The sequence below is a fragment of the Salvelinus sp. IW2-2015 genome, unplaced genomic scaffold, assembly GCF_002910315.2.
Source record: "Salvelinus sp. IW2-2015 unplaced genomic scaffold, ASM291031v2 Un_scaffold967, whole genome shotgun sequence".
Taxonomy (NCBI): domain Eukaryota; kingdom Metazoa; phylum Chordata; class Actinopteri; order Salmoniformes; family Salmonidae; genus Salvelinus; species Salvelinus sp. IW2-2015.
In genome coordinates, this window is record NW_019942667.1 from 80423 (window position 1) to 106781 (window position 26359).

Sequence of the window (26359 nt, forward strand, 5' to 3'; positions counted from 1 at the left end):
TCTATGAGACCACCGACAGGAACAAAGGCAACCCAGGAGGATAATTCACTTAGTAGGTTACTTGCACCGTCAATGCAGCCCAAATAAATGCTTCAGGAGTTTCAAATACGGACCCACACATCTCAACATCAACTTTTCAGGAGACGTCTTTTTTGTTGATGAACCAGGCCTCTAGGGGATAGAGTCATGGTAAATTGCTGCAAAGAAATCCCACTACTAAAGGACACCAATAAGAAGAAGAGACATTGCTTTGGCCAAGAAACTACAGCAATGGACATTAGACTGGTGGAAATATGTCCTAGAATCAAGGCACACTTAACCGCATGCTACCACAGCATTCTATTTGCCGGACAATAGCCAGCGAACCCCCTCGCAACACCCATAAAATTCTGGTTGCTCCATGTCCCTTTAGTGGTTTTGGCCCAAGCAATTCTCTTGCTTCTTAATCTTTCGATTTTGTGTTTTCACAGCCATATGACCCAAAACCACACCTCCAAGCTGTGTACGTTAGCGTATATTTGATGAATGGACAGTATGCTGAAGCATGTTGGGGACCAATGCTCAGCATGAAGGTCCAATGAGTGAACATTCACACAATGATCTCTAAGAAGCAAAAGGTGGCTTACTTTAGTGCAAGAATCTAATGTTAGGTGTTACTTGAATACTATACAATATTTGGCTCCCAAATCTGCTCTTCTTAATTATCTTCAAGAGAAAATTTATACCCTACGGCTCTTGCTTTTTTGGTCCCTTCTACTACATTGACTCCATATGGAGCCTAAGTTCTCATAGCCGCGTTTGGTTGTTTTTCGCGAAGTATATTGCACTTGAATTTCAATAGTGTCTTCACAATTATTCTACAATGATAGAAATACAAGTGATAGACCCCAGGACCAAAAATATTAACATTACAATTTAACAAATCTTAAAATTAAATAGCCCTTCTTTGTATTTTTGGCTATTTATTGTAGATCTTCTTGCCTATACATACCTATGATGTTTAACAAATACTGTACAATCGAAACAGTCTGTACAATACGACACGCTGTACCAATACTGACTGGTACAATACGGAACACGCTGTACAATTACATGAACACGCTTGTTTTACCATACGAAACACGCGTACACATCTTCCAAATAGGTTTGAATCATTAAAAGATCTCATCTCGTACCCTGCCCAGTCTTTATTGCATACGGACATACCTTTTTCCTAGATGAATGGATGGTGGCTTACCTAAGTTACATTCTGGAAGGAACATATTATCAATCAGTGAGTAACAACCCCGGTTCGCTTGCTGTGAGAGTACATGCTGCTCATGTACACAAGCAAATTTTCCCTGTACTATTCCTGTTTCTGTCCTTTATATTCACACTGAGGGCCAAGTTGTGCCATGAACTGCTGCCGCATCTGAGGTATGATGAATGGAGAACCAAACACGGAGCCTGTTTTTTGAGAGGCTCTTGTTCCAAAGCCTCATAAACCAGCACAATGCAAATGTTGTCTATTTTATCATACCTATCTACATCTTACGTCATATATTAACAGAGGATTTAATACCTGTCCAAAATAGTGGCAGAGACAATTGTGCATTTTACATAACACCGAGCTCATTCAAGTTTTTGGTTCACTTTTCTACAGGTAGAAATATTGTGAAGACAAACTAGTGTAAATAAGCACATGATCATGTTACCAAGTTTAAACAATCTAATATATTTTAGATTCTTCAAAGTACACCCTTCTGCCTTTATGCAGTCATTCGTGAGTTGCAATTCCATCACTCTCCTTCAATCACATCTCACACAGCGGGAGTGTTTGGCATTGTCCTGGTTTGAAAAACAATTGAAGTCCCACTAAGCGCAACCAATTGGTGATGGCGATTCTCTGCGAGATATCTTGATAGCCATTTGCTTTAATGCCTTATCTTCATAGGACTAATTCCACCAGTCCTTTAATGTCCTGCCGGTTTTCTGGCGCGGCAAACAGCAAGTTCTCTCTTAATTGGTTTCCTTATATTGGTTTCTTGCCCAGCCAATTTTGCCCCATAAGGCCTGCTAGCATCCACAGTCTACCCTCCTTACGTTTGTAGAAAAACCATGTGAATGTTACTACTTTTGTATAAAAGCGCTGTTTACATAGTACTTAACCCCTAAGCATTATTGTAAAGGCGTAACTGCTTACGTCCCAGATGTCAAGCTATGTAATGGATAAAAATCATCCAGAGAAAATCTATTTTACAGCAATTGGACTTTATGTTTATTTGACGTCTTATTTGACGAACGACACATGCTCTCTCTAACAAACGTCTCTCGCTTCGTGGTTTGTTTTCTCATCGCTCATCTCATACCGACCTACATAGCCAAGGGCTAGCATCTGCATTCGCGCATTGTCACTCAACAGGTTCTTCTGAGAATGCGCAAGCTTGATAGATTTCGTTCAAAGCATTTAACATGACACGATCATAGCTACACTGAAATTACATTATGACTAGTGGCCAAATTTTAGTGACTCTGTAATTGTAGCTCAGTCATTTGAGCACTTCTCTAACCATGCACATAGATGGTACTTTAGTCATGAGTTGAAGTTTATTATATCCTACACTAGCGATCAGAACTAAATACACAGCAATAGCACGCAACCGCTGACTTCCTCTATAGAAAACTAGTAGTAAGCTCCTTATAGCACTATATAAATCATGACGCAGCTGGTACAACTTACTAAACTTACGCGAGCTGACAGTATACGCTCCAAATAGATACAATTCTATTCATTATAAGAAAGTGAATATCTCAAATCTTATTTCGAAGCGAGTATTGTCGTTACTCCTTTACAGTGCCCCATCTCTTATTGGTATTGCGGACAACTACCTTTGCCCTAAAATATTTGTGACGCCCAGTATTGTACAGCTGCTTAGATTGTCACAGTGTCTCAGTATTTACAGATGTTCGTAATTGTACAGCGTGTTCCGTATGTACAGCATATTTGGTAAAACACCAGGTCCTATTTGGCAGATCTCAAATAAGCAAAGACAAATGACATCAATCATTACATTAAATTAGACATGAATGTCATAATATGCATGAGGCATTTCAAGTCCATTCTCAAAAAACCATCAACGCTGTAATACGATGAAACTTGCTCTCATGAGTACCAACCACGCAGGAAAGGCAGACCCAGAGATAAGTTCTATTCGCCAGTTAACTGCAACCCCTCAGTTGCAACACAAAATATGCATTGTCCAGTTCAAGTACAACCACATGCTACACGAATTCAAGGTAACGAGATCACATCTTTAACATCAATGAGACTGTGTACTCGGTCCTTATGAACGTCAAATTGCTGCAAAGAAAACCACTACTAAAGGACACCAATAAGAAGAAGAGACTTGCTTGGCCAAGAAACACAGGCAATGAGACATTAGACTGGTGAATAGTCTAGAAGTCAAGGCACACTAACCAGCATGGCTACCACAGCATTCTGCAGCGAAACGCCATCCCATCTGTTTGCGCTTAGTGGGACCTCATTTGTTTTTCAACAGGACAATGACCCAAAACACACCTCCAAGCTGTGTAAGAGCTATGTGATGAAGGAGAGTGATGGAATGCTGCATCAGATGTACCTGCATCAAGCAAAGGGTGGCTACTTTGAAGAATCTAAAATATATTTTAGATTTGTTTAACACTTTTTTGGTTACTAACATGATTCCATGTGTTATTTCATAGTTGTCTTCACAATTATTCTACAATGTAGAAACAGTGAAACCCCCCCCAAAAAAACTTGAATAGTCGTTGTGTACTGTAAAATGCGACAATTGTTTCTGCACACTACTTTTTAGGACCAGGACTACTTTTTAAACCTACAGTAGTAACTATAATGCTACGTCAGATGTCAGCTAGGTATGATAAAACATAGACAAACATTTGCATTGGCTGGTGTTTATGAGGCTTTGACAAGAAGCTCTCTCAAAAAACGCTCCGTTGTGTTTTGTTCTCATTCTCATCATACCCTACATCGGCAGCATGTTCATGGTCAACAACTTCCCGGCCAGTGTGATTCATAAAGGAACAGACTACACAGGAAATCAGTACGGGCCAAAAGTTAGTGACTGTGTACATGTAGCAGCATGTACTCTCACAGCCACACTGGTTGTTACTCACTGATGAATAATATGTTCCTTCACAGATGTAACATAGGTCAAGCTCACATCATTTATCAGGAAAAAGGTAGGTGTCCGTATGCAATAAAAGACCTGGGCAAGGAGTACGAGATGAGATACTTTTTAATATGAATTCAATCTATTTTGAAGCAGTATTGTACAGCGTGTGTCCGTATTGTACACGTGTTCAGTATTGTACAGCGTTTCCGTTATGTACAGCGTGTTCAGTATTGTAACAGCGTGTTCCGTATTGTACAGCTTCCGTATTGTACAGCGTATTTGTAAAACAACCAGGTCTGTATCATGGCAAGAAGATCTCAAATAAGCAAAGACAATGACAGTCCATCTTTAAGACATGAATGTCAGTAAATGCTGAACATTTCAAGTTCATTCCAAAAACCATCAAGCGCTATGATGAAACTTGCTCTCATGAGGACCACCACAGGAAAGGCAGACCCAGAGGAATAAGTTCATTTGAGTTAACTGCACCTCAGATTGCAGCCCAAATAAAGCTTCAGAGTTCAAGTAACAGACACATCTCAACATCAACTTTTCAGAGGAGACTGTGTGAATCAGGCCTTCATGGTCAAATTGCTGCAAAGAAACCACTACTAAAGGACACCAATAAGAAGAAGAGACTTGCTTGGCCAGAAACACAGGCAATGGACATTAGACTGGTGAAATATGTCCTAGAAAGTCAAGCACACTTAACCAGCATGGCTACCACAGCATTCTGCAGCGAAACGCCATCCCATCTGGTTTGCGCTTAGTGGGACCTTCATTTGTTTTTCAACAGGACAATGACCCAAAACACACCTCCAAGCTGTGTGTAAGAGCTATGTGATGAAGAGAGTGATGGAATGCTGCATCAGATGACCTGGCATCAAGCAAAAGGTGGCTACTTTGAAGAATCTAAAATATATTAGATTTGTTTTAACACTTTTTTGGTTACTACATGATTCCAGTGTTATTTCATAGTTTGTCTTCACAATTATTCTACAATGTAGAAAACAGTGAAAACCCCCCCCAAAAAACCTTGAATGAGTCGGTGTGTTACTGTAAAATGCGACAATTTCTGCACACTACTTTTTAGGACCAGGACTACTTTTTAAACCTACAGTAGGTAACTATAATGCTACGTCAGATGTCACTAGGTATGATAAAACATAGAACAAACATTGCATTTGCTGTGTATGAGCTTTGACAAGAAGCTCTCTAAATCTCTTCTTTACCTTTTTTTCTAGTTCTATATTTTCATCTTATCTCTGTGATTCATAAAGGAACAGACTACACGGAAATCAGTACAGGGCCAAAAGTTAGTTACATTAGCAGCATGTACTCTCACAGCCACACTTGTTATCTACTTATGATGAATAATATGTTTCCTTCACAGATGTAACATAGGTCAAGCTCACATCATTTATCTAGGAAAAGTAGTGTTCCGTATGCAATAAAAACCTGGGCAAGGAGTACGAGATGAGATAATTTATTTAATATGAATTCAACTATTTGGATGCAATATTGTACAGCGTTCAGCATGTCAGTGTTCAGTATTGTACAGCTTTCAGTATTGTACAGCGTGTTCAGTATTTACAGAGTGTTCAGTATTGTACAGCGTGTTCAGATTGTTACAGCCGTGTTCCGTATTGTACAGCATATTGGTAAAACACCAGTCCGTATTATGGCAAGAAGATCTCAAATAAGCAAAGACAAATGACAGTCCATCATTACATTAAGACATGAATGTCAGTAAATGCTGAACATTTCAAGTCCATTCTCAAAAACCATCAAGCGCTATGATGAAACTTGCTCTCATGAGGACCACCACAGGAAAGGCAGACCCAGAGGATAAGTTCATTTGAGTTAACTGCACCTCAGATTGCAGCCCAAATAAATGCTTCAGATTCAAGTAACAGACACATCTCAACATCAACTTTTCAGAGGAGACTGTTTGAATCAGGCCTTCATGGTCAAATTGCTGCAAAGAACCACTACTAAAGACACCAATAAGAAGAAGAGACTTGCTTGGGCCAAGAAACACAGGCAATGGACATTAGACTGGTGGAAATATGTCCTAGAAGTCAAGGCACACATTTAACCAGCATGGCTACCACAGCATTCTGGCAGCGAAACCCATCCCATCTGGTTTGCGCTTAGTGGACCTTCATTTGTTTTTCAACAGGACAATGACCCAAAAACACACCTCCAAGCCTGTGTAAGAGCTATGTATGAAGGAGAGTGATGTGAATGCTGCATCAGATGACCTGGCATCAAGGCAAAGGGTGGGCTACTTTGAAGAATCTAAAATATATGATTGATTTGTTTAACACTTTTTTGGTTACTACATGATTCCATGTGTTATTTCATAGTTTGTCTTCACAATTATTCTACAATGTAGAAAACAGTGAAAACCCCCCCCAAAAAACCTTGAATGAGTCGGTGTTACTGTAAAATGCGACAATTGTTTCTGCACACTACTTTTTAGGACCAGGACTACTTTTTAAACCTACAGTAGGTAACTATAATGCTACGTCAGATGTCAGCTAGGTATGATAAAACATAGACAAACATTTGCATTGGCTGTGTTTATGAGGCTTTGACAGATGTAAGGTATGGTTTTGTTGGATGCATTTTGTTTTATGTCACTTTTTATCCAAATGATGCCGATAATTTAACTTCGACGAAATGATGTTGTATGAAAAAACCTCTAGGAGGAATTTGTTTCACCTCAGAAAACAAACAATCAGAAAGACAGACATCAATAAACAGACCTTCAGGGATTCAGTTCTTGTTTAAGACTCAGGGGTCCAACCAGTAACAGTTGGACCAAAGCACCTTTTAAAACAAAGATGAAGTCAAATAATAAGAAGATAGAGAAAACATGACACTTTCCTTGATTTCAGATTCCATAAAGAACAAACTAATTCATGTTTTAAAAAGTAACAAAAAAAACTTGCACACCCTTTGTAATCCACCACAGATTATAAACGGGAAACCCAGCCGCGACCTGCCTAGCGATGTAAGCCTACCAAAGGAGCTAAATGCCTTTATGCACGCTTTGAGGTAAGCAACACTGAACCATGCATGAGAGCCCCAGCTGTTCAGTACGACTGTATGATCTTGCTCTCCGTAGTCAATGTAAGACCTTCAAACAGGTTAACATTCACAAGGCCGTGGGGCCCGACGGAATACCAGGCCACATACTCAAAGTTTGCACTGAGTAGCTGGCAAATCGCCCCGTAGCACTCACATCTATAGCCATGAAATACTTTGAAAGGTTGGTCATGGCTCACACTATCATCCCAGACACCCTGGACCCACTCCAATTTGCATTTCGCCCCAACAGATGACGCAATCTCTATTGCACTCCATACTGCCCTCACCCCTCTGGACAAAAATAATACCTATGTAAGAATGCTGTTCATTGACTACAGCTCAGCAATCAAAACCATAGTCCCTTCCAAGCTAACCACCAAGCTCAGGACCCTGGGTCTGAACACCTCCCTCTGCAACTGGATCCTGGACTTTGATGGGCCGCCCCCAGGTGGTGAGGGTAGGCAACAACACATCCACCACACTAACCATCAACACGGGGGCCCCGCAGGGCTGTGTGCTTAGTCCCCTCCTGTATTCCGTTCACCCATGACTGCGCACGAGTCCAACACCAAGTATGCTGACGACACGACGGTGGTAGGACTTATCACGTAGGACGAAGAGGCAGCCTATAGGGTGGAGTTCAGAAACCTGGTAGTGTGGTGCCAGGACAACAACCTCTCCCTCAACGTCAGCAAGACCACAGGAGCTGATCGTGGACTAGAGGAACCGGAGGGGCGAACACACGCCCCCATCCACATCAATGGGGCGGTAGTGAAGCAGGTCGAGAGCTTCAAGTTCCTCAGTGTCCAAATCACTAAGGACTTAAGGTCCATACACACAGTTGAGAAGAGGGCATGACGGCGCCTCTACACCTCGGGAGGCTGTTCTACAGCTGCACCATCGAGAGCGTCTTGACTGGCTGCATTACCGCTTGGAACGGCATCTACAAGGCACCCGATCGCCAGGCGCTACAAAGTGGGGTGCATACGGCCCAGTACATCACTCGGGCAGAGCTCCCTGCCATCCAGGACCACTATACCAGGCTGTGTCAAGAGGAAGGCCCCACGTTGCTGACGTTGTGAAAGACTCGAGCAACAACAGTGCACTAAGTCTGGAACCAACACGACCCTTATCAGCTTCTATACCCAAGTCATAGAAAAGAAAGGTGGACTGGGGTCTTTTAGACATCTTGAAGTCAATGTGCCCCCCCATACCAAATCTGACACTTTTAAGCTTGTTTCTATACCCTTAAACACACAGCAACATGGGATTCATTAGTCCACTGATGATACAGTCCCAAAATGTTTTGCATGTCAACAGACAAGTTTAAGATATTGGCCTTTCAAGAAGCAAAGTGTCTCTTGCCACACAATGATGCATTTTACATCATGTGACACTTTGCTTCTTGAAAGTCCAATATTTTGAAAACTTGTCTGTTGACATGCAAAACATTTTGGGACTGTATCAACAGTGGACTAACGAAACAATATTATAAGATCGTTTTGGAGTAGATTTTTCCTTTAATGTAGGCAGGACAGGTGACGATGCGTCTCTGGCTCAGACGTCATTCTCTTCACAGTGACCTTTGAGGAGAGGCAGCAAGACGGAGACTTGAGAACATTCTGTGCGACCATTCTCATTTCCTCATTACAAATCGCCAACCATCGTTGATGGTCTTTCCACCCAGCTCTCCATTTCTCCTCAGACGCACACATCCACAACCCCCTCGTCCAGATCTCTTTCGTCGGCCGACTCTCTCCCCATCGCCTCCATCTTGACCTGCGCCAGTGCCTGCCAGGAGTCCACTTCCTGGTCTCTCCTGATTGGCTCCCCACCACTACGACCCTGCTGGGCGGAGCCTCCCTCTGTGGAGTAGATCCCAGAGTCTCCGCTGTCCTGGCGGATGTGCTTGCCGCTGTCCTGCTCCAGCGCTGAGGGGGGCGCTGTGAGAGGAGGAGCGACATGTATCTCCAGGAGCAACACCTCAGGACAGATGGTCAGCTTATCACAGCACAGCTCCGCCTCTGAATCAGCAGTGAGGAGGCGGGGCATGTCGGAGCCGGGGGAGTAGTCACAGAGGTACTGGGGGGAGGGGAAGAGAGAAAGATGATAATTGTCATGGCTTAATCCCAACCACCCTTAAACACACAGATACACCCACCAACCAAGAGGATGGACYGTACACCTGGATATTACTGTTATGCTGTTTACTGTTGAGTAAACATTTGTGAGGCCTACCTCCTGGATGTGTGCAGGCAGCTGGATAGAGGGGTAAAAGGTGTTTTTGAGGACTCTGTAGAACATGAAGAAGGCGTAGGAGGGAAGCAACACGAGCAGGAAACACAGCATCATGGAGACCAGGAAGTATAGGAAGATCTGCCKGTACGGGGTGTCACCTGAGGACGAGGACAGTCACACTTTAGTGGCCTTATTATGRAARTGCTCCTGTAAAACACGCTCTCTGSCATCTCTWCACACACATTACACAGGTAGGTAATTTGTCAAGCAATTTGGAAACCAATCTCCAAGTCTTTAGTGTGAAGTGTTCATTCCTACCCTCTGTCTGCATGCACTGGGGTTCTGTGTAGCTGCTAGTCTTGTTGTAGTAGTAATAGCGAGACTGGATCATGACACAGTACCACGTCCAGGCCTCCAGCTCAGGCAGCGTCACCAGGTTGTTGCTAGAGTCCACCACTTTAGGCTTCAGACCCTGAACATCCAATAAGAACAGGTTATAAAATCAGACAGGGTTGGGATACGCTGCCCTGTCTTGCACTACCCCCAGCCGTTCCACTTATTTCACCCATTCCAGTAGGAGCACATGGGATTCTAGTGGTGAACTCATCATCAAGCCCTTTACAAGTTGAATCAGATGTGCTAGTCCTGAATACGTCACAAAAGTGGAACGGTTGGGGGTACACCAGGAAAGGTTTGGGATATAGAGATGACATAGAAATCATATATCTGCTCTGGTGTAACACAGGGACACAGCAGAAGGGTTATTGATGTTGTTTCAACTGGAAGAGTTCCAGAGAACATGGAACAACTGACATAGAACACTTCAAAACCTTCCAGAATACAAAACACCAACATAGAACACTTCAAAACCTTCCAGAATACAAAGCACCAACATAGAACACTTCAAAACCTTCCAGAATACAAAGCACCAACATAGAACACTTCAGCAAAACCTTCCAGAATACAAAGCACAACCAGTTACCTGCATTGAAAACCACATTATGAACACACTTGTGTTCCTATCTTTAAGATGATTGTTTTAGAGTGTTACAACATGTTGTTGTAGCTTCTGGTGTTTTTACAGCAGTCCCAGACTTACTGAGGGAGGCCAGGTTACAGCACAGTCCCAGGGTTACTGAGGGAGGCCAGGTTACAGCAGTCCCAGGTTACTGAGGGGAGGCCCAGGTTACAGCAGTCCCAGGGTTACTGAGGGAGGCCCAGGTTACAGCAGTCCCAGGGTTACTGAGGGGAGGCCCAGTTACAGCAGTCCAGGTTACTGAGGGGAGGCCCAGGTACAGCAGTCCCAGGGTTACTGAGGGGAGCCCAGGTTACAGCAGTCCCAGGGTTACTGAGGGGAGGCCCAGGTTACAGCAGTCCCAGGGTTACTGAGGGGAGGCCAGGTTACAGCAGCCCAGGGTTACTGAGGGAGGCCAGTTACAGCAGTCCAGGGTTACTGAGGGGAGGCCCAGGTTACAGCAGTCCCAGGTTACTGAGGGGAGGCCCAGGTTACAGCAGTCCCAGGGTTACTGAGGGAGGCCAGGTTACAGCAGTCCCAGGGTTACTGAGGGGAGGCCCAGGTTACAGCAGTCCCAGGGTTACTGAGGGGAGGCCCAGGTTACAGCAGTCCCAGGGTTACTGAGGGAGGCCCAGGATACAGCGTCCCAGCGTTACTGAGGGGAGGGCCAGTTACAGCAGTCCCAGGGTTACTGAGGGGAGGCCCAGGATACAGAGTCCCAGGGTTTACTGAGGGAAGGCCAGGTTACAGCAGTCCCAGGTACTGAGGGGAAGACCAGGTTACACAGTCCCAGGGTTACTGAGGGAGGCCCAGGTTACAGCAGTCCCAGGGTTACTGAGGGGAGGCCCAGGTTACAGCAGTCCCAGGGTTACTGAGGGGAGGCCCAGGTTACAGCAGTCCAGGGTTACTGAGGGGAGGCCCAGGTTACAGCAGTCCCAGGGTTCTGAGGGGAGGCCCAGGATACAGCAGTCCCAGGGTTAACTGAGGGAGGCCCAGGTTACAGCAGTCCCAGTTACTGGAGGGGAGCCCGGTTACAGCAGTCCAGGGGTTACTTGAGGGGAGGCCCAGGTTACAGCAGTCCCAGGGTTACTGAGGGGAGGCCCAGGTTACAGCAGTCCCAGGGTTACTGAGGGGAGGCCCAGGAGTCTTTAGAGGCCACAGAAAAAGGCAGAAGGTTGTGCCAGTACCTGAGGGTCATCAGAGCGGCTCCAGTACAGGATGCGGTAGTCCAGGAACGGGACGTGTTCCTTCATGGAGCCCTGGGTGCTGTTCAGGGGATCAGAGATGGTCACATCCAGCAGGTTCTTCACAGGAGCCAGCTCCACCCTGGACGGTGGGCCCAAAGAAGCTACACGGGGAAGAACAGATCAGACCAAAATAAACTCACTAATAATCAATAGTTGCCATACAGGCAACTCCAGAGTTCTGGGAATGACTCTTGGTGAAGGACAGATTAACGGTCTCTGTGCTAGTTGTGTGTGAGGGTGGCTGTGCGTGTTATATTTTCATTTTATTTAACCAGGTAAGACCCATTGAGGTTAAAAGTCTAATTTGCGACGGCGACCTGGCAAGAAGGCAAAACAGGGAAATAGCAGCGTGTACGGAAAATATTACAGATAAATACAAAAGACAAAAGCTGTGTTCGAATACCCATACACTACATACTATTAGTTAATTGTATTATACTGTAAACTAAACTGTATTCTTTCAGTTGAGCGTACTAGCGCTTCACCCGTCTATCCCGGAAGTTGATGCTGTTGCTGAGCAACCTCTTGCTAGCATAACAAATTATTAGTTAGGACATCATATGACTTTGGGGCGTGTTCGTAAATTCAATCTGAGAGTGCCAGAGCACACTCTGGGCGTTCCTAAATTCAGAGTGTTGTCAGATTATCTGTTCATAAGCGTTCAGAGCGCACACTGGACGCTCTGGCTGAGGACTAGGGTTGATCCAAGTGTTCTGACCTGAGCTTGGGTGCTTGGCTGCCGTTGTAACTGGCTAATGTTGGCTAGCTACATCCAGACACAAATGAGAGAACATTTCACTCTGACCATTGTACTTGCCCTAGCAGAGCTGGTTAGGCTGGTTTCATGTTATCCAGAGTGTTGGTAACTGTAACTGTGCTGCTAGCAACAATTTAATCACGCTTTAAAAAACTACACAACTTAGCTAAGTTAGATAGCATATAGTTGATATACTGGCAAGTCCGATGTATTAGTAGCCAACCAACGTTAGGTAGCTAGCTAACATACTGGTACATACTACTGTAATATGCTATGTGGTTCGTGAGGATAGCGTAGGTAACAAATTGTCAGCCAACATAACGTAACTTATGTGAAAAGTCATTACATTGCTCAACATTCGTCATAATTAGTTACATTTCACTGGATGTTGGCCAGGTGGTAGCGTCCCACACCCCCTAGAGAGGTTAAAGCAATGAATTTGTATCTGCTCTCGTTGGACTTCGGCTGCATATCTTCCGCCATTTACTACAAATCTGAAAATGTTGTGAAGCCCCTCCCCATTTTGAGGAATTGCATTATGGGCCCTAAAGTACGGCAATAGTGTCCTCTGCGTGTATACTTCATATTTTGGCAAATTTAGGACGACATCCGGGAATTGTCATACTAACTATATCTGTAAAATGGGATAGAGACAGCTTGATCCCATATGTCGAAGGGGCTTGGTCCTTCTTTTTTGATATTTTCAGTGGTATTGTTAACAAACGCACCCCCATAAAGACAATGAGAACCGAAAAAACAGGTTCAGCCCCTGGTTCGACCGTGATCTGGCAGAGTTACTCCACCTCAAGAATTGCATTTGGCGAAAGGCTTGGTACACGCATACTCAGGCTGACTGGCTCTCGTTCAGGCAAATGAGAAATAAGTGCACAGGCTATCCGGAAGGCCAAAGTTAGTTACTTTAAGGAGCAGTTCTCTCTCTGTGGGTCTAACCCCAAGAAGTTCTGGGAAACGGTTAAAGACCTGGAGGATAAACCCTTGTCCTCACAGCTGCCCATGTCCCTTAATGTTAATGATGTGGTTGTTACAGACAAGAACATGGCTGAGCTTTTTAATCACCATTTTATTAAGTCAGGATTCATATTTGACTCAGCCATGCCTCATTGCCAGTCCAACATTTCCTCATTTCCCACCCCTTCTAATGTGACTATCCCCGATGCTTCTCCCTCTTTTTCACCTGCCCCGCTACAAAGTTTCTCCCTGCAGTCACTAAGTCCGAGGTGCTAATGGCATTCCTTAAACTTGACCCCCCAAAAAACATCTGAGTCATATGGATTAGACCCTTTCTTCTTAAAAAATGTTCTTACCCCTATCATTGCCAAGCCTGTATCTCCTTTCTGGGGAGGTTCCCATTGCTTTGATGGGAGCCACAGTTCATATTTTATTTAAAAAGGGGGGAGATCAAGCTGATCCTAATTGTTATAGGCCAATTTCTATTTTGCCCTGTTTATCAAAAGTGATGGAAAAACTTGTCAATAATCAACTGACTAGCTTTCTTGATGTCTATAGTATTCTCTCTGCTATGCAATGTTTTCTGCTCAGGTTATTGATGCGTCACTGCAACCTTAAAAAGGTCCTAAATGATGTCACCATTGCCCTTGATTCTAAGCAATATTGTGCTGCTATTTCTATTGACTTGGCCAAAGCTTTTGATACAGTAGACCATTCCATTCTTGTGAGCCAGCTAAGGAGGATTGGTGTCTGATGGGTCTTTGGCCTGGTTTGCTAACTACCTCTCTCAAAGAGTGCAGTGTATAAAGTCAGAACATCTGCGGTCTCAGCCACTGCCTGTCACCAAGGGAGTACCCCAAGGCTCAAGCCTAGGCCCCACGCTCTTCTCAATTTACATCAACAACATAGCTCAGGCAGTAGGAAGCTCTCTAATCCATTTATATGCAGACGATAGTCTTATACTAGGTTGGCCCCTCCCCAGATTTTGTGTTAATGCTCTACAACAAATCTTTCTTAGTGCCCAACAGGCTTTCTCTACCCTTAACCTTGTTTTGGAGGTGTTCAGAACAAAAAGGTCATGTGGTTTGGTAAGAAGAATGCCCCTCTTCCCACCGGTGTGATTACTACCTCTGAGGGTTTAGAGCTTGAGGTAGTCACTTCATACAAGTACTTGGGAGTATGGCTAGACAGTGCACTGCCCTTCTCTCTGCACATATCAAAGCTGCAGGCTAAAGTCAAATCTAGACTTTGTTTCCTCTATCGTAATCACTCCTCTTTCACCCCAGCTGCCAAACTAACCCTGATTCAGATGACCATCCTAACCATGCTAGATCACGGAGACGTAATTTATAGATCGGCAGGTAAAGGTGCTCTCGAGCGGCTAGATGTTCTTTACCATTCAGCCATCAGATTTACCACCAATGCTCCTTATAGGACACATCACTGCACTCCTCTGTAAACTGGTAATCTATGTATACCCGTCGCAAGACCTACTGGTTAATGCTTATTTAGAAAACCCTCTTAGGCCTCACTCCCCTTTATCTGAGATATCTACTGCAGCCCTCATCCTCCACATACAACACCCGTTCTGCCAGTCACATTCTGTTAAAGGTCCCCAAAGCACACACATCCCTGGGTCCCTCTTTTCAGTTCGCTGCAGCTAGCGACTGGAACGAGCTGCAAAAAACACTCAAACTGGACAGTTTTATCTCAATCTCTTAATTCAAAGACTCAAATCATGGACACTCTTACTGACAGTTGTGGCTGCTTCGTGTGATGTATTGTTGTCTACCTTCTTGCGCGGTTGTCTGTGCCCAATAATGTTTGTACCATGTTTTGTGCTGCTACCATGTTGTGTTGCTACCATGTTGTTTTTCTTACGTTGCCACCATGCTGTGTTGACAACATAGCAACACATGACGTCTTAGGTCTCTCTTTATGTAGTGTTGTCACTCTTGTCATGATGTGTGTTTTGTCCAATATTTATATTGTATTTATTTCCCCGCAGGAGGCCTTTTGGTAGGCCGTCATTGCAAATAAGAATTTATTCTTAACTGACTTCCCTGGTTCAATAAATGTTAAATAAAATATTAAAAAATCCATAATTGCACCATGGGTAATTGATGTAGCATTTGTTGTGAATCTTAAAGCACCATGATACACCGTGTCCAGAGTTTAAGGTACTTGTGGAGGCCTGCATGTCCTCTCCCCTGTCCTCGCCCCTACCTGGGCTCGAACCAGGGACCCTCTGCACACATCAACAACTGACACCCACGAAGCATTGTTACCCATCGCACCACAAAAGCCACGGCCCTTGCAGAGCAAGGGGAACAACTACTTCAAGGTCTCAGAGCGAGTGACGTCACCGATTGAAACGCTATTAGCGCGCACCACCGCTAACTAGCTAGCCATTTCACATCGGTTACACATAGACAATATCACCATAATCGAGGACCGATAACAAAGTGCTTTGAACAAGATCATTTCTGACAGACATTGAAAAGCAAGATTTGTTCCTAAAATAGAAACCCAATTTCAACGTCAGTTTCTTCAAGGTTATCAATGTGCTGTTTAAAATTCAGCTTTTCATCCAACTAATTCCCATAGATATTATAGGAGGTGACCCTATCAATTTGCTGGCCTTTCATAGTTAAAATCTGAAAGTGACTCCATCTGTTTACTAAAAAAGAAAAAAGCACGTGTCAATTCGAAAAGATGCCTCTGAATAACATCAAAAGCCAACTATAAGTCCTGAAAAGCGATCTCAATAGTAGATGCGCAAGAATAAATCAGTGTCAACAGTCTTCCCTATATCATTTATATACAGTGTAAAAAGGATCGGACCTAAAGTTGAGCCCTGGGGAACTCCTTTCGTAAGCCTTCGAAACTCAGATTCCATACCCTGTTGTGCTACACACTGTTCTGTCAGAAAGGTCGTTTTGGAACCAATACAAAGCATCAACACTTAAACTGACTTTTATTTAGTCTATACAACAGCAGGGCGTGGTCAGCGGTGTCAAAGGCCTTTGACAAGTCGATAAAAAGTGAACATCTAAAAAAATCCCCAACAACCTTAGTGCAGTAATTGTACTATACTGCCCTACCAAGCAAAAAGGCAGTAACTGATCATTTGGTAGAAAATGAGTTAGTCATTTTTGCTCCATTAAATACATGCTTAATCATGTGGACAAGTATTCTGCCTCTATTGTATTGGGTTTTGGTGAAAATGGGGGTCATGTTAGCAGTAACTGCATAAAGTTACTGTGAAACCAAGGTAAATAAAAGCCCTTTTTCCTCAGTTCCACGCTATGAGCAGTTACTGGCTTTTTGCTTGGTAGGGCAGTATACTTGGCTTTAAAACCCGACTGGAATTGAGATAAAACTGATGAACTCATAACTCAGTTTTTTCCAAAATGTTTGCATGTGCAGACAGTTTAGATATGTGACGATAGTTATCCAACTGGGACAGATTTCCACCCTTATGTAAAGGCGTGACGTAGGCTGCTTTCCAGACTTTAGGAATGGTATTACTCGCCAATGAAAGATTTACCATATGAGTGAGGGGCAGCAATAATCTCTGCACCCATTATTTGAAAAATGAGGGTTCAATTCATCCGGGCCAGCCGCTTTCTTAAGAGTAATAGATTTGAGTGCCTTTACAACTTCTGAAAGCTATATCAACACAAGCGTGTGGCTGTTGGTGTGTGGCTGTTGGTGGGCGTTTAAATGTGTGAATGTTCGCAACTGTGTTTATTTTCTTCTCTCATTTAGTTTTTCCATCTGTGCTCAAGTCTGTCTGCCTTCTCCCATTCCTCTCTCACCATCTATATCAGGGCAGAACTCTATGTAGACCCAGTCTGAGTTGACTCCGTCTGCGCTGGCTTGGACTCGGAGCATGTATTTGCCCAGGTAGTACAGATCAGAACCTGTGAGGTCACAGCGGGTGTGTGTGGTCCTTTCACAGATGCGGCAACAGCTCCAGTTCCTCTTCTTCATCTTGTACTTCCTGTTGGGGAGCGAGCGAGAGGGTCAGTGATGAGAGGCAGTCTTGGCCTAATACCAGATCATGACTCTGTGGTAAAATAAAACAGACGAGTCACTGTTTGGGTGTAGGAGGTGAAATACGGTATCATATGTGACATGTAGGAGGGGGGAGGTGAAATACAGTACGTGACATGTAAGAGGGGTGGAGGGTTCTGCGGGGGTGGTGTGCGTACATTTGGTGACTTACGGCATGTACTCTACAGTGAAGGTAACAGCGTTGCCTGTGGTCGTCTGGTCCCAGTCCCACGTCAGTACGTACTGTGTGTTCAGGGTGAGCAGAGTCAGGTTCTGAGGTTGTGGCAGCTCTGCAAGCACTGGAACACAGAGAGTAAGACAGGCAGACCGGGTCATTGAGAAGTTCTTCACTGTTTGGTACCGTGGTGATTACATGTTACATGATGGGAGTTGGATATAATCAACTGATTCGGCAGCAACTGTGAAGTTAAAATAACCATTTGCATACTTTAGGCTGTGTATTTCATCACTACTTCACAGCCAACCACCTATTCACATGTCCTGTGGACAATATGAAATATTCAACAAAAGAGGAATTGATCCAATATTTAAAATCTCTGAAGAACCAATAAGCAAACACATTCCTGTGGTGAGAATGAAACAATAGACGTGCAACAATGACATTGACCTCACTAGCAAGCCAGCGCTTCTATTGGACGATTCCACGCCTGCGAGAAATATTTTCAGTCTCTCAGAATGTTCTTGTAATTCTCACATAGGAACGGCATTGGGAGGATGTTTAACATGCGTTTTACCTTTGTAGCAAACAATTATTCTTTTTTAAACATGATGAAAGTGGCCATGTAAGACCCTAATGATCTGTAAACCGTACATGATAGTCATCTTGGTGTCATTATAACTCCTTGTAGTGTTCCCTCAAATATGGAGTATGTCTAGACTATTTTAAATAAAAATCGTCACATTCATTTATTCAACATTTAAAAAAATATTGATCTCAAAACGACACTTTTCGATTTAGCTTATTTTTAGACAGTTTGTAAACAATATACTCTTCTTCAAAAAGAAACATTTCCAGAGTAGGCTCTGGTACTTTTAATGATATGATCCAGTCTATTACATAGAAATGGAAATTATAGGTCATTAACCAATCACAGCCCTCCTTTAGGATTGCACATAAAGCAAGTCACCAGCAGATGGATTGCCTTTGAATCCATTTTCCCCATTCACTGTGTTGGTGGTGCTCATAAACTGTTTCACACAGAATTAGCAGAGTCCACTCTGGAAATGTGATGTACTTGTAGATTATTCAAATTGGTCAGAAGCKGAAAAAGGAAATTCCTGAGGACAACAATGSGAACTCCACCTATGCTCTCCAGTAAACATTAAATCACATGGTTTATCTGTTGCTCTGTGACTGCGATAACTTCAGAACAAAATTTGACTACAATAAAGTTACCAATGTCTTTGCAAATGATCCAAACAAGCCACGTATAACAATATGCTTCAAATGAAAACACAGATGACTGCGGTAAAAATAAACCGCAGGCTATAGGCTTATTACACACGAAAGACAATGGTCTAAATATCCCCTCCGGTTGGTTTAGTCATCTTGCTTGGTTAACTTAGTCTTAAAACAGTAGATGGGTTCAAGAACACTTGCATTTTGTCACATAGCTAACCAAAGTTAGCAAACGTTACGTTTTTTGACTGTGCACATGTCGCGCAAGCAAGGAATGATCATTATGTTGTTTGACCTGGATGCTTCATGTGCAACCCACACCCCTGCTATTTTTTTAAACTTGTGGATGGTGAAACACATTGAAGGTTTTCAGAAACACATTGAAAAGTAACTAGACACGGTGTTGATCAGTCAGCACACATTTACACAAGAACAAAATGTAATTGACAGAGGACGGAGCAGAGTGAATTTATACATAAGGGCTAGAATTTGCTCTGGATCTTCTAACAGCGATGCGTCCGTCTGGTGTGTGTATGTATTATAAATGACCAGTTTTCCCAGAGTTCCGTGTATCTAACTGGTTATAATAGCAGCAGAGGATGTACGCTAGTTTATTTGTTTCTGCTCGGATTACACGCAAGTGTCCAGGACAGAAGTTTACACAGATGACAGTATTCAGCCAGAAGAAAAACATTATATAGCAATAGATACAGTGCATTCAGAGAGTTTTCAGAAGCCTTGACTTTTCCCACATTTTGTTATGTTACAACCTTATTTCTAAAACATAACGATTCAGACCCTTTGCTACGAGACTCAAAATTGAGCTCAGGTGCATCCTGTTTCCATTGATCATCCTTAAGATGTTTCTACAACTTGGAGTCCACCTGTGGTAAATTCAATAGACTGGACAAGATGGGAATAGGCACACACCTGTCTAGGTAAATTGCAACCGTTCTTAGTCGTTTTTTGTGCGCACGTGGGGGGTGCCGCCTACACAGCCAGGATGCCTGCTAAACCAAGTATAACTATAAGAAATCTAAGACGTGTCAAATTATATCCAGCTCAGGGGCTCCAGCTATGCATTTGGCTGCCAACTTGCTAGCTAAGTGGCTAGATGTCAAGATTTAGTTTATTGGTCACTGTAGAGACATTCAATCCCATCCTGGATCGAGATCCCTGTTGCCTAAATTGTTATGAAAGAACTCCGCAGATGCAAAGTCTGGCGAGAGAATTTCAGTAAAATGTGGCCTGTGGCCTGCTGGAGGTCATTTTGCAGGGCTCTGGCAGTGCCCCTCCTTGCACAAAGGCGGAGATAGCGGTCCTGCTGCTGGGTTGTTGCCCTCCTACGGCCTTCTCCACATCTCCTGATGTACTGGCCTGTCTCCTGGTAGCGCCTCCATGCTCTGGACACTACGCTGACAGACACAGCAAACCTTCTTGCCACAGCTCGCATTGATGTGCCATCCTGGATGAGCTGCACTACCTGAGCCACTTGTGTGGGATGTAGACTCAGTCTCATGCTACCACTAGAGTGAAAGCACCGCCAGCATTCAAAAGTGACCAAAACATCAGCCAGGAAGCATAGGAACTGAGAAGTGGTCTGTGGTCACCACCTGCAGAACCACTCCTTTATTGGGGGTGTCTTGCTAATTGCCTATAATTTCCATCTTTTGTCTATTCCATTTGCACAACAGCATGTGAAATTTATTGTCAATCAGTGTTGCTTCCTAAGTGGACAGTTTGATTTCACAGAAGTGTGATTGACTTGGAGTTACATTGTGTTGTTTAAGCGGTCCCTTTATTTTTTTGAGCAGTGTATTATGCTGTGTGACCAGGATTTTTTTATTTATTTAGGAGCACCAATGCGCCTGGAACAATTAAGTATTCTAGCAATATTAGCGCAAATATTTTTGCATTGTGCTCCTACATTTTTTGTTGTTGTGCGCTTACATTTTTCTCAACTTCAACATGCAATGTGCTCCTTATAAAATACGTCAGCGACAGCGTAGACCCAAGTAAGTACACAAAAGGTATAAATATGCAATATCCTCCTTTGCATACTTGGGTATTATTCTAAAGGAGCTCTGCATCCAAACAAGACCAAATTTGGTTGTTCCGGACCAAATCTGAACCAAGCATTGACATCTATGTTTCACAAGTTTGGCCATAAAAGTACACCACAGTACAGCTCAGTGTACTCAAGTCGTGTGATCTGTGTACTGTAATGTACTGCTTCACTGTACTCTACTATCCAAACTTGTGAACCCAACGATGGTGTGACTACTATAAATTCCAAATGTAGCCAATTCAATTTCATAAATTCCGCTACCGAATTTTTCAGAAATTCCATTAACAATTTGGTAATGGAATTGTCTTAATCACTTAATTCATAAACAAAATTGATATCAGTAAAAACACTAACTGAAAGGTCTAATTGTACTTGTTCCTTCCATTATCCTCCCTCATGAAAGACAAATTAGAAAATATACACTACAAGGCCAAAAGTATGTGGACACCTGTGTAACGGATGTGAAATGGCTAGCTAGTTAGCGGGTACGCGCTACTAGCATTTCAATCAGTTACGTCACTTGCTCTGAGACTTAAGTAGGGTTTCCCCTTGCTCAGCAAGGGCCGCGGCTTTTGTGGAGCGATGGGTAACGACGCTTCGTGGGCGACTGTTGTTGACGTGTGCAGAGGGTCCCTGGTTCGCGCCCGTGTCGGGGCGAGGGGACGGTTTAAAGTTATACTGTTACACCTGCTCGTCAAACATCTCTCCAAAATCATGGGCATTGGCGTTGGTCCCCCGTTTGCTGCTATAACAGCCTCCACTCTTCTGGGAAGGATTTCCACTAGATGTTGGAACACTGCTGCAGGGACTTGCTTCCATTCAGCCAGGTTCAGCCACTCCATTTGTGAGGTTGGGGACTGATATTGGGCGATTAGGCCTGGCTTGTAGTCGGCATTGCAATTCATCCCAAAGGTGTTCAATACGGTTGAGGTCAGGGCTCTGTGCAGGCCAGTCAAGTTCTTCCACACCGATCTCAACAAACCATTTCTAAATGGACCTCACTTTGTGCATGGGGGCATTATCATACCGAAACAAGAAAGGGCTTCCCCAAATTGTTGCCACAAAGTTTGAAGCACAGAATCGTCTAGAATGTCGTATCATTAAGATTTTCCTTCACTGGAACTAAAGGGGCCTAGCCCAAAACATGAAAAACTGCCAAACCCATTATTCTTGCTCAAAACGTTACAGTTGGAACTATGCATTCGGGCAAGTAGCGCCCTCCTGGCAGTCGCCAAACCCATTTTGCAAATACATGCTTGAACGTGCCAATAGGATCTAGCTCGCTTGTTAGGCTCTGCCCACCTCCTTGCTTGTTCTGCCTACTCAGATCAAATTTGCGCCCATTGGAAACGACAGACTGTGGTCTATTTGGTTAATCCTTAGTCCAAATTAATGTACAGGTTTTGTTTAAAGCGCAAATTGTCTCGAAAACAAAACAGCCAAATACTCCATTTAAACGTGAATCGATTCACAATTCTGGTATGGTTCTAGAAACAAATCCCTTTACTTTCATATCACATCAAAATAATTTAACAAACGCAAAATATACTTACTGTACACTGTTTTAAAGGTGTACACAGTTGCAGCCGACAGTATTTTTCAGTGAATACACATTTTCGGCGTCTGTCTTTGTTTAAACACAGGTGTTCGGAGACGCTGATGGCTAGCTAATTAGCACAGGTAACTGTTTTCCGTTAACAAACACTGTAACGTGGAAATATGGCTGTGTGGGAATCCAATCCTAACCCTGTGTAATGGAACCGGGAGTCAAGAACGAGCTGTGCGTTCGTGAATTGAACTCTGGCTATCTATTCCGACTCCAGTGCGCTCTCGTCTGAGTGCAGAATAACTGTTGAAAGTACAAACACGCAACACATGTTGAATATGACCGGTGTCAGTAAACATCGGCAAAAAAAACATTATTAAATGATTGCCAGCAGCACAGTCACCATCCCTCTAGATAACATGAACACAACCTAATCAGCCCTTCTAGGGCGAGGAAAATTGGTCAGAGGGAGGTGAACTCGTATTTATGTCTGAAAGTAGCTTTAGCCAGTTAGCTTGGGTGCTTGACTGCGGTTGATGTCGGAACGCTCCGATCAACCAGAGCGTCCAGTGTGCGTTCTGAATTTATGAACGGACAATCAATGCTTTGCATTTTCGAACGTCCAGAGCACCCTGGCACTCCAGAGTGAACTGGATGCGAAGACGTAACAATCGTATCCATATAAAACCGGGGCCAACATCCATATAGCTAAACCCAATTTCGTCCTAATGTAGCTATCGAGTGGTGCAGCGGTCTAAGGCACTGCATCTCAGTGCTAGGGGTAGGATTACCACACCGCCGAGAGACTGAAAACCAGCTTCTATCTCAAGGCCATCAGACTGTTAAACAGCCATCACTAACACAGACAGGCTGCTGCCTACATACAGACTTTAAATCATTGGCCACTTTAATAATGTTTACATATCTTGCATTACTCATCTCATATGTATATACTGTATTTATACCATCTATTTCATCTTGCCTATGCCGCTCTGTCATTGCTCATCCATATATTTATATAAATATATTCTTATTCCTTTACTTAGATTTGTGTGTATTATGTAGTTGTGGAATTGTTAGGTTACATATTAGATATTGCTGCACTGTCGGAACTAGAAGCACAAGCATTTCGCTACACTCGCAATAACATCTGCTAAACATGTGTATGTGACCAATACGATTTGATTTAGAGGCATCACTACAGACCCCGGTTCGATCCCGGGCTGTATCACAACCAGCTGGTGATCTCGAGTCCCATAGGGCGGCGCACAATTGGCCCAGCGTTGTCCTGGTTAGGGGAGGGTTTGGCCGGGGTAGGCTGTCATTAACCGATTTGCCTAGTTAAATAAAGATTTACAAATATATGTAAAAACAAATATAATAATCCCTTACAGGGATCTAACTATAGCTAAATTAGCTAGTTACTGTACTTACCATTGGTTATTGGGAGAGACCAGAGGAGAACGAGTGCAAAGCCCACGTTCATGATGAATAATGGTTATTTAACAAGTAATCCAACGGTACGTTTTTCCCAAACTACCTTCACAGATCGTTCATCTTCCCACTCCCAGCTTTAGTTGCTGTGTGCCAGTTGATTTGGTCTATCACCRAGTGAACATCACCAGGATAAACAATCCAATACGGATGCCAACGCAATGCCATATATGGAGATGTATGAATGACGTCGAACTCAGTAACTTTACTCTCATTGGTCCTAACGATTTGTTTACGTTTTTTGTACGTAGTTTGCGACACAATCGTCATGACATGGATGAGATCAATGGATAATCAGATATTGGTAAATACATAGATAGATAGTTAGATATATAGTTAGCTACTTAGCTAGTTAGTTTAAAACAACAAAATTATATTTTTAAAGCAAATCTGAATGCGATGCACACGATTCACAAAACGACCAGCTAGCGATTGTTTACCTAACGCTAACTATTTAGCGAGCTAACGTAAACTCACTCACTTTTGTACATCGCCTTGGTCCGTACAATTGACCTTATTTTAGCGCCCAAAAAACGTAATACTTCCAGATCAACTGTAATGTCAATACCATTGTAAAGCACAATTTCTCCACTTTCCAACAGAATCAATTACATGACCTCCACGCTGCCCGTTTCTGCATAATTCAAGAAGGCAACGAGCTCCGTCGGGTCTTTTTTTTAAATGACGGTGGGGAAGCGAAAATAATCCGATAGTGAGAAGGAGAGATGTGTGGGAAAACAACTTTTTTTAACTCGATCTGTCCACCTTATCGCCTCTAAAATGTAAATAAAACACTATAAAGAGTTTATATAATGTGTCATTACATACCATTTGAAGGTTTGTGTCGAATTTGAATCTGTTTTTTAGGGCGGTGCTAAAGTGATCTTCAGAAGTAAACAGCGGCTTTGAGAATCATGATGCTTACAATGATGACGCAAAAAATGCCTAAGTATCCCCCCCTTACCCCGTCACTGTCCATTTCTTGTTTTTAAACGATGAGAGAAGTGCTACACCTGGTGGAGAGAGATTGTAAGACAGAAATAGTTGCTTTATGCGTGCTGTACGTTACGGCATGACACGTCGATGTAACGGAGGGTCAGTTTTTCAACTTTTCTCCATTACTATAAATCCATTACCATGTCGATCAACGCTTGAATAGAAACGTAGTTCACACCCCAGATTTTGAAGTCAACACGGTCCCATTAGTTTTCTTTGTAGCCTCGTTTGAATGTCGCGGTTGCGCACATTTGTACGGAATGGGGTGAATTTACGTTAGTTGGGTGACGCATTTATTTATTTGTATTTAACCTTTATTTTACTAGGCACGTAAATTAAGAACAAATTCATATGTAGTGTTAAACTGTGCGAATAGTGTTGTGGTTTTATATTACATTTACCTGCACGTATACCTAGTAGGTAAATGTAATTTAAAACCACAACACTCTTCGCCCAGTTTAACACTGCAAATAGCACACCTCAACATCAAATGTCTTTAATCCCACCTGGCCTATCGGAGGTCAACATGGAGCTACCAGCATATTGCGTACACCTTTCCAATACTTCCAGATCTACACAAGTTTCTAAGGGCTAAAGGTATATTTGGGTTTCACAGATTAGTGCCAATGGAACAAGACCAGGCACACAAACACTGCATTTGTGGTCTAATGGCCAACACCACAATAACTAGCGACTATCTGTGCAGTAGGCCTGCCTATCCTAGGGTTAGTAAGGAGCAGGCTTTCCTACCTGTCATGTAAAAAATCTTCCCAGCGTGAAATAGTTCCCAATCGTTATGCTTGTGTTGTGATTGTGATGTCATGTTGTGCAATTTCTCACAGCGTGAAAATGTTCCAAGTTCAATCATTGCACGCGCATATCTTTGTGTGGATGGCTGAGCTTGTGCTAAAGGCATTGGTCACCAACCCTGTTCCTTGATTGCCGCAGGGTTCTGTCCCAGCAAACACTATGAGGACTAATACTCTGGAGGGTTTGTAAGTGTTGAGCTTGACCCCACTGCGTGTTCCACATGATTGAATAGTTTCTTCTGTCCTGTTGCAGGTAGGCATGCTATATAATGACTCTACAACAGTGGTCACCAACTGGTCGATCTCCATGTCATTACTAATTGATTGCCAAACATTTCTGTAAAAAAAAACAACAACGATAAAGCCTTGCTTGCGTTCCAGTTTTATTTATTTATTTGTCTCGCTGTTGGCGGTAGGTGTACCCGATTCAGCTGCCTTGCTCGCTGTGTAGGCGTAGTGTTCCCATGTGAACCATTTCATGTGTCGAA

The 26359-nt window shown here is 43.2% G+C and overlaps 1 protein-coding gene across 4 annotated transcripts; it reads right to left on the reverse strand.

Moving 5' to 3' along the window:
• Positions 1-4392: 4392 nt before the first annotated feature.
• LOC112069302 (interferon alpha/beta receptor 1a) lies at positions 4393-24981 on the reverse strand. Of its 4 annotated transcripts, XR_011475312.1 has the most exons (8): positions 24007-24202; positions 17711-17837; positions 17301-17485; positions 11694-11854; positions 9810-9963; positions 9492-9649; positions 5810-9335; positions 4393-4415 (listed from the first exon to the last, which is right to left on the reverse strand). XR_011475312.1 is itself a non-coding variant. In XM_070438502.1 (7 exons), the coding sequence occupies exons 2-7, from the start codon at positions 17713-17715 to the stop codon at positions 8955-8957; spliced, it is 1044 nt and encodes a 347-aa protein (XP_070294603.1). In that variant the 5' UTR covers positions 17716-17837; positions 24895-24981; the 3' UTR covers positions 5628-8954. The 4 variants fall into 4 exon arrangements, 3 of the variants coding, with proteins under 3 accessions (XP_070294603.1, XP_023992378.1, XP_023992379.1); XM_070438502.1 differs by lacking the exons at positions 4393-4415; positions 24007-24202 and adding an exon at positions 24895-24981 and having other exon boundaries at positions 5628-9335; XM_024136610.2 differs by lacking the exon at positions 4393-4415 and having other exon boundaries at positions 5628-9335.
• Positions 24982-26359: the final 1378 nt, after the last annotated feature.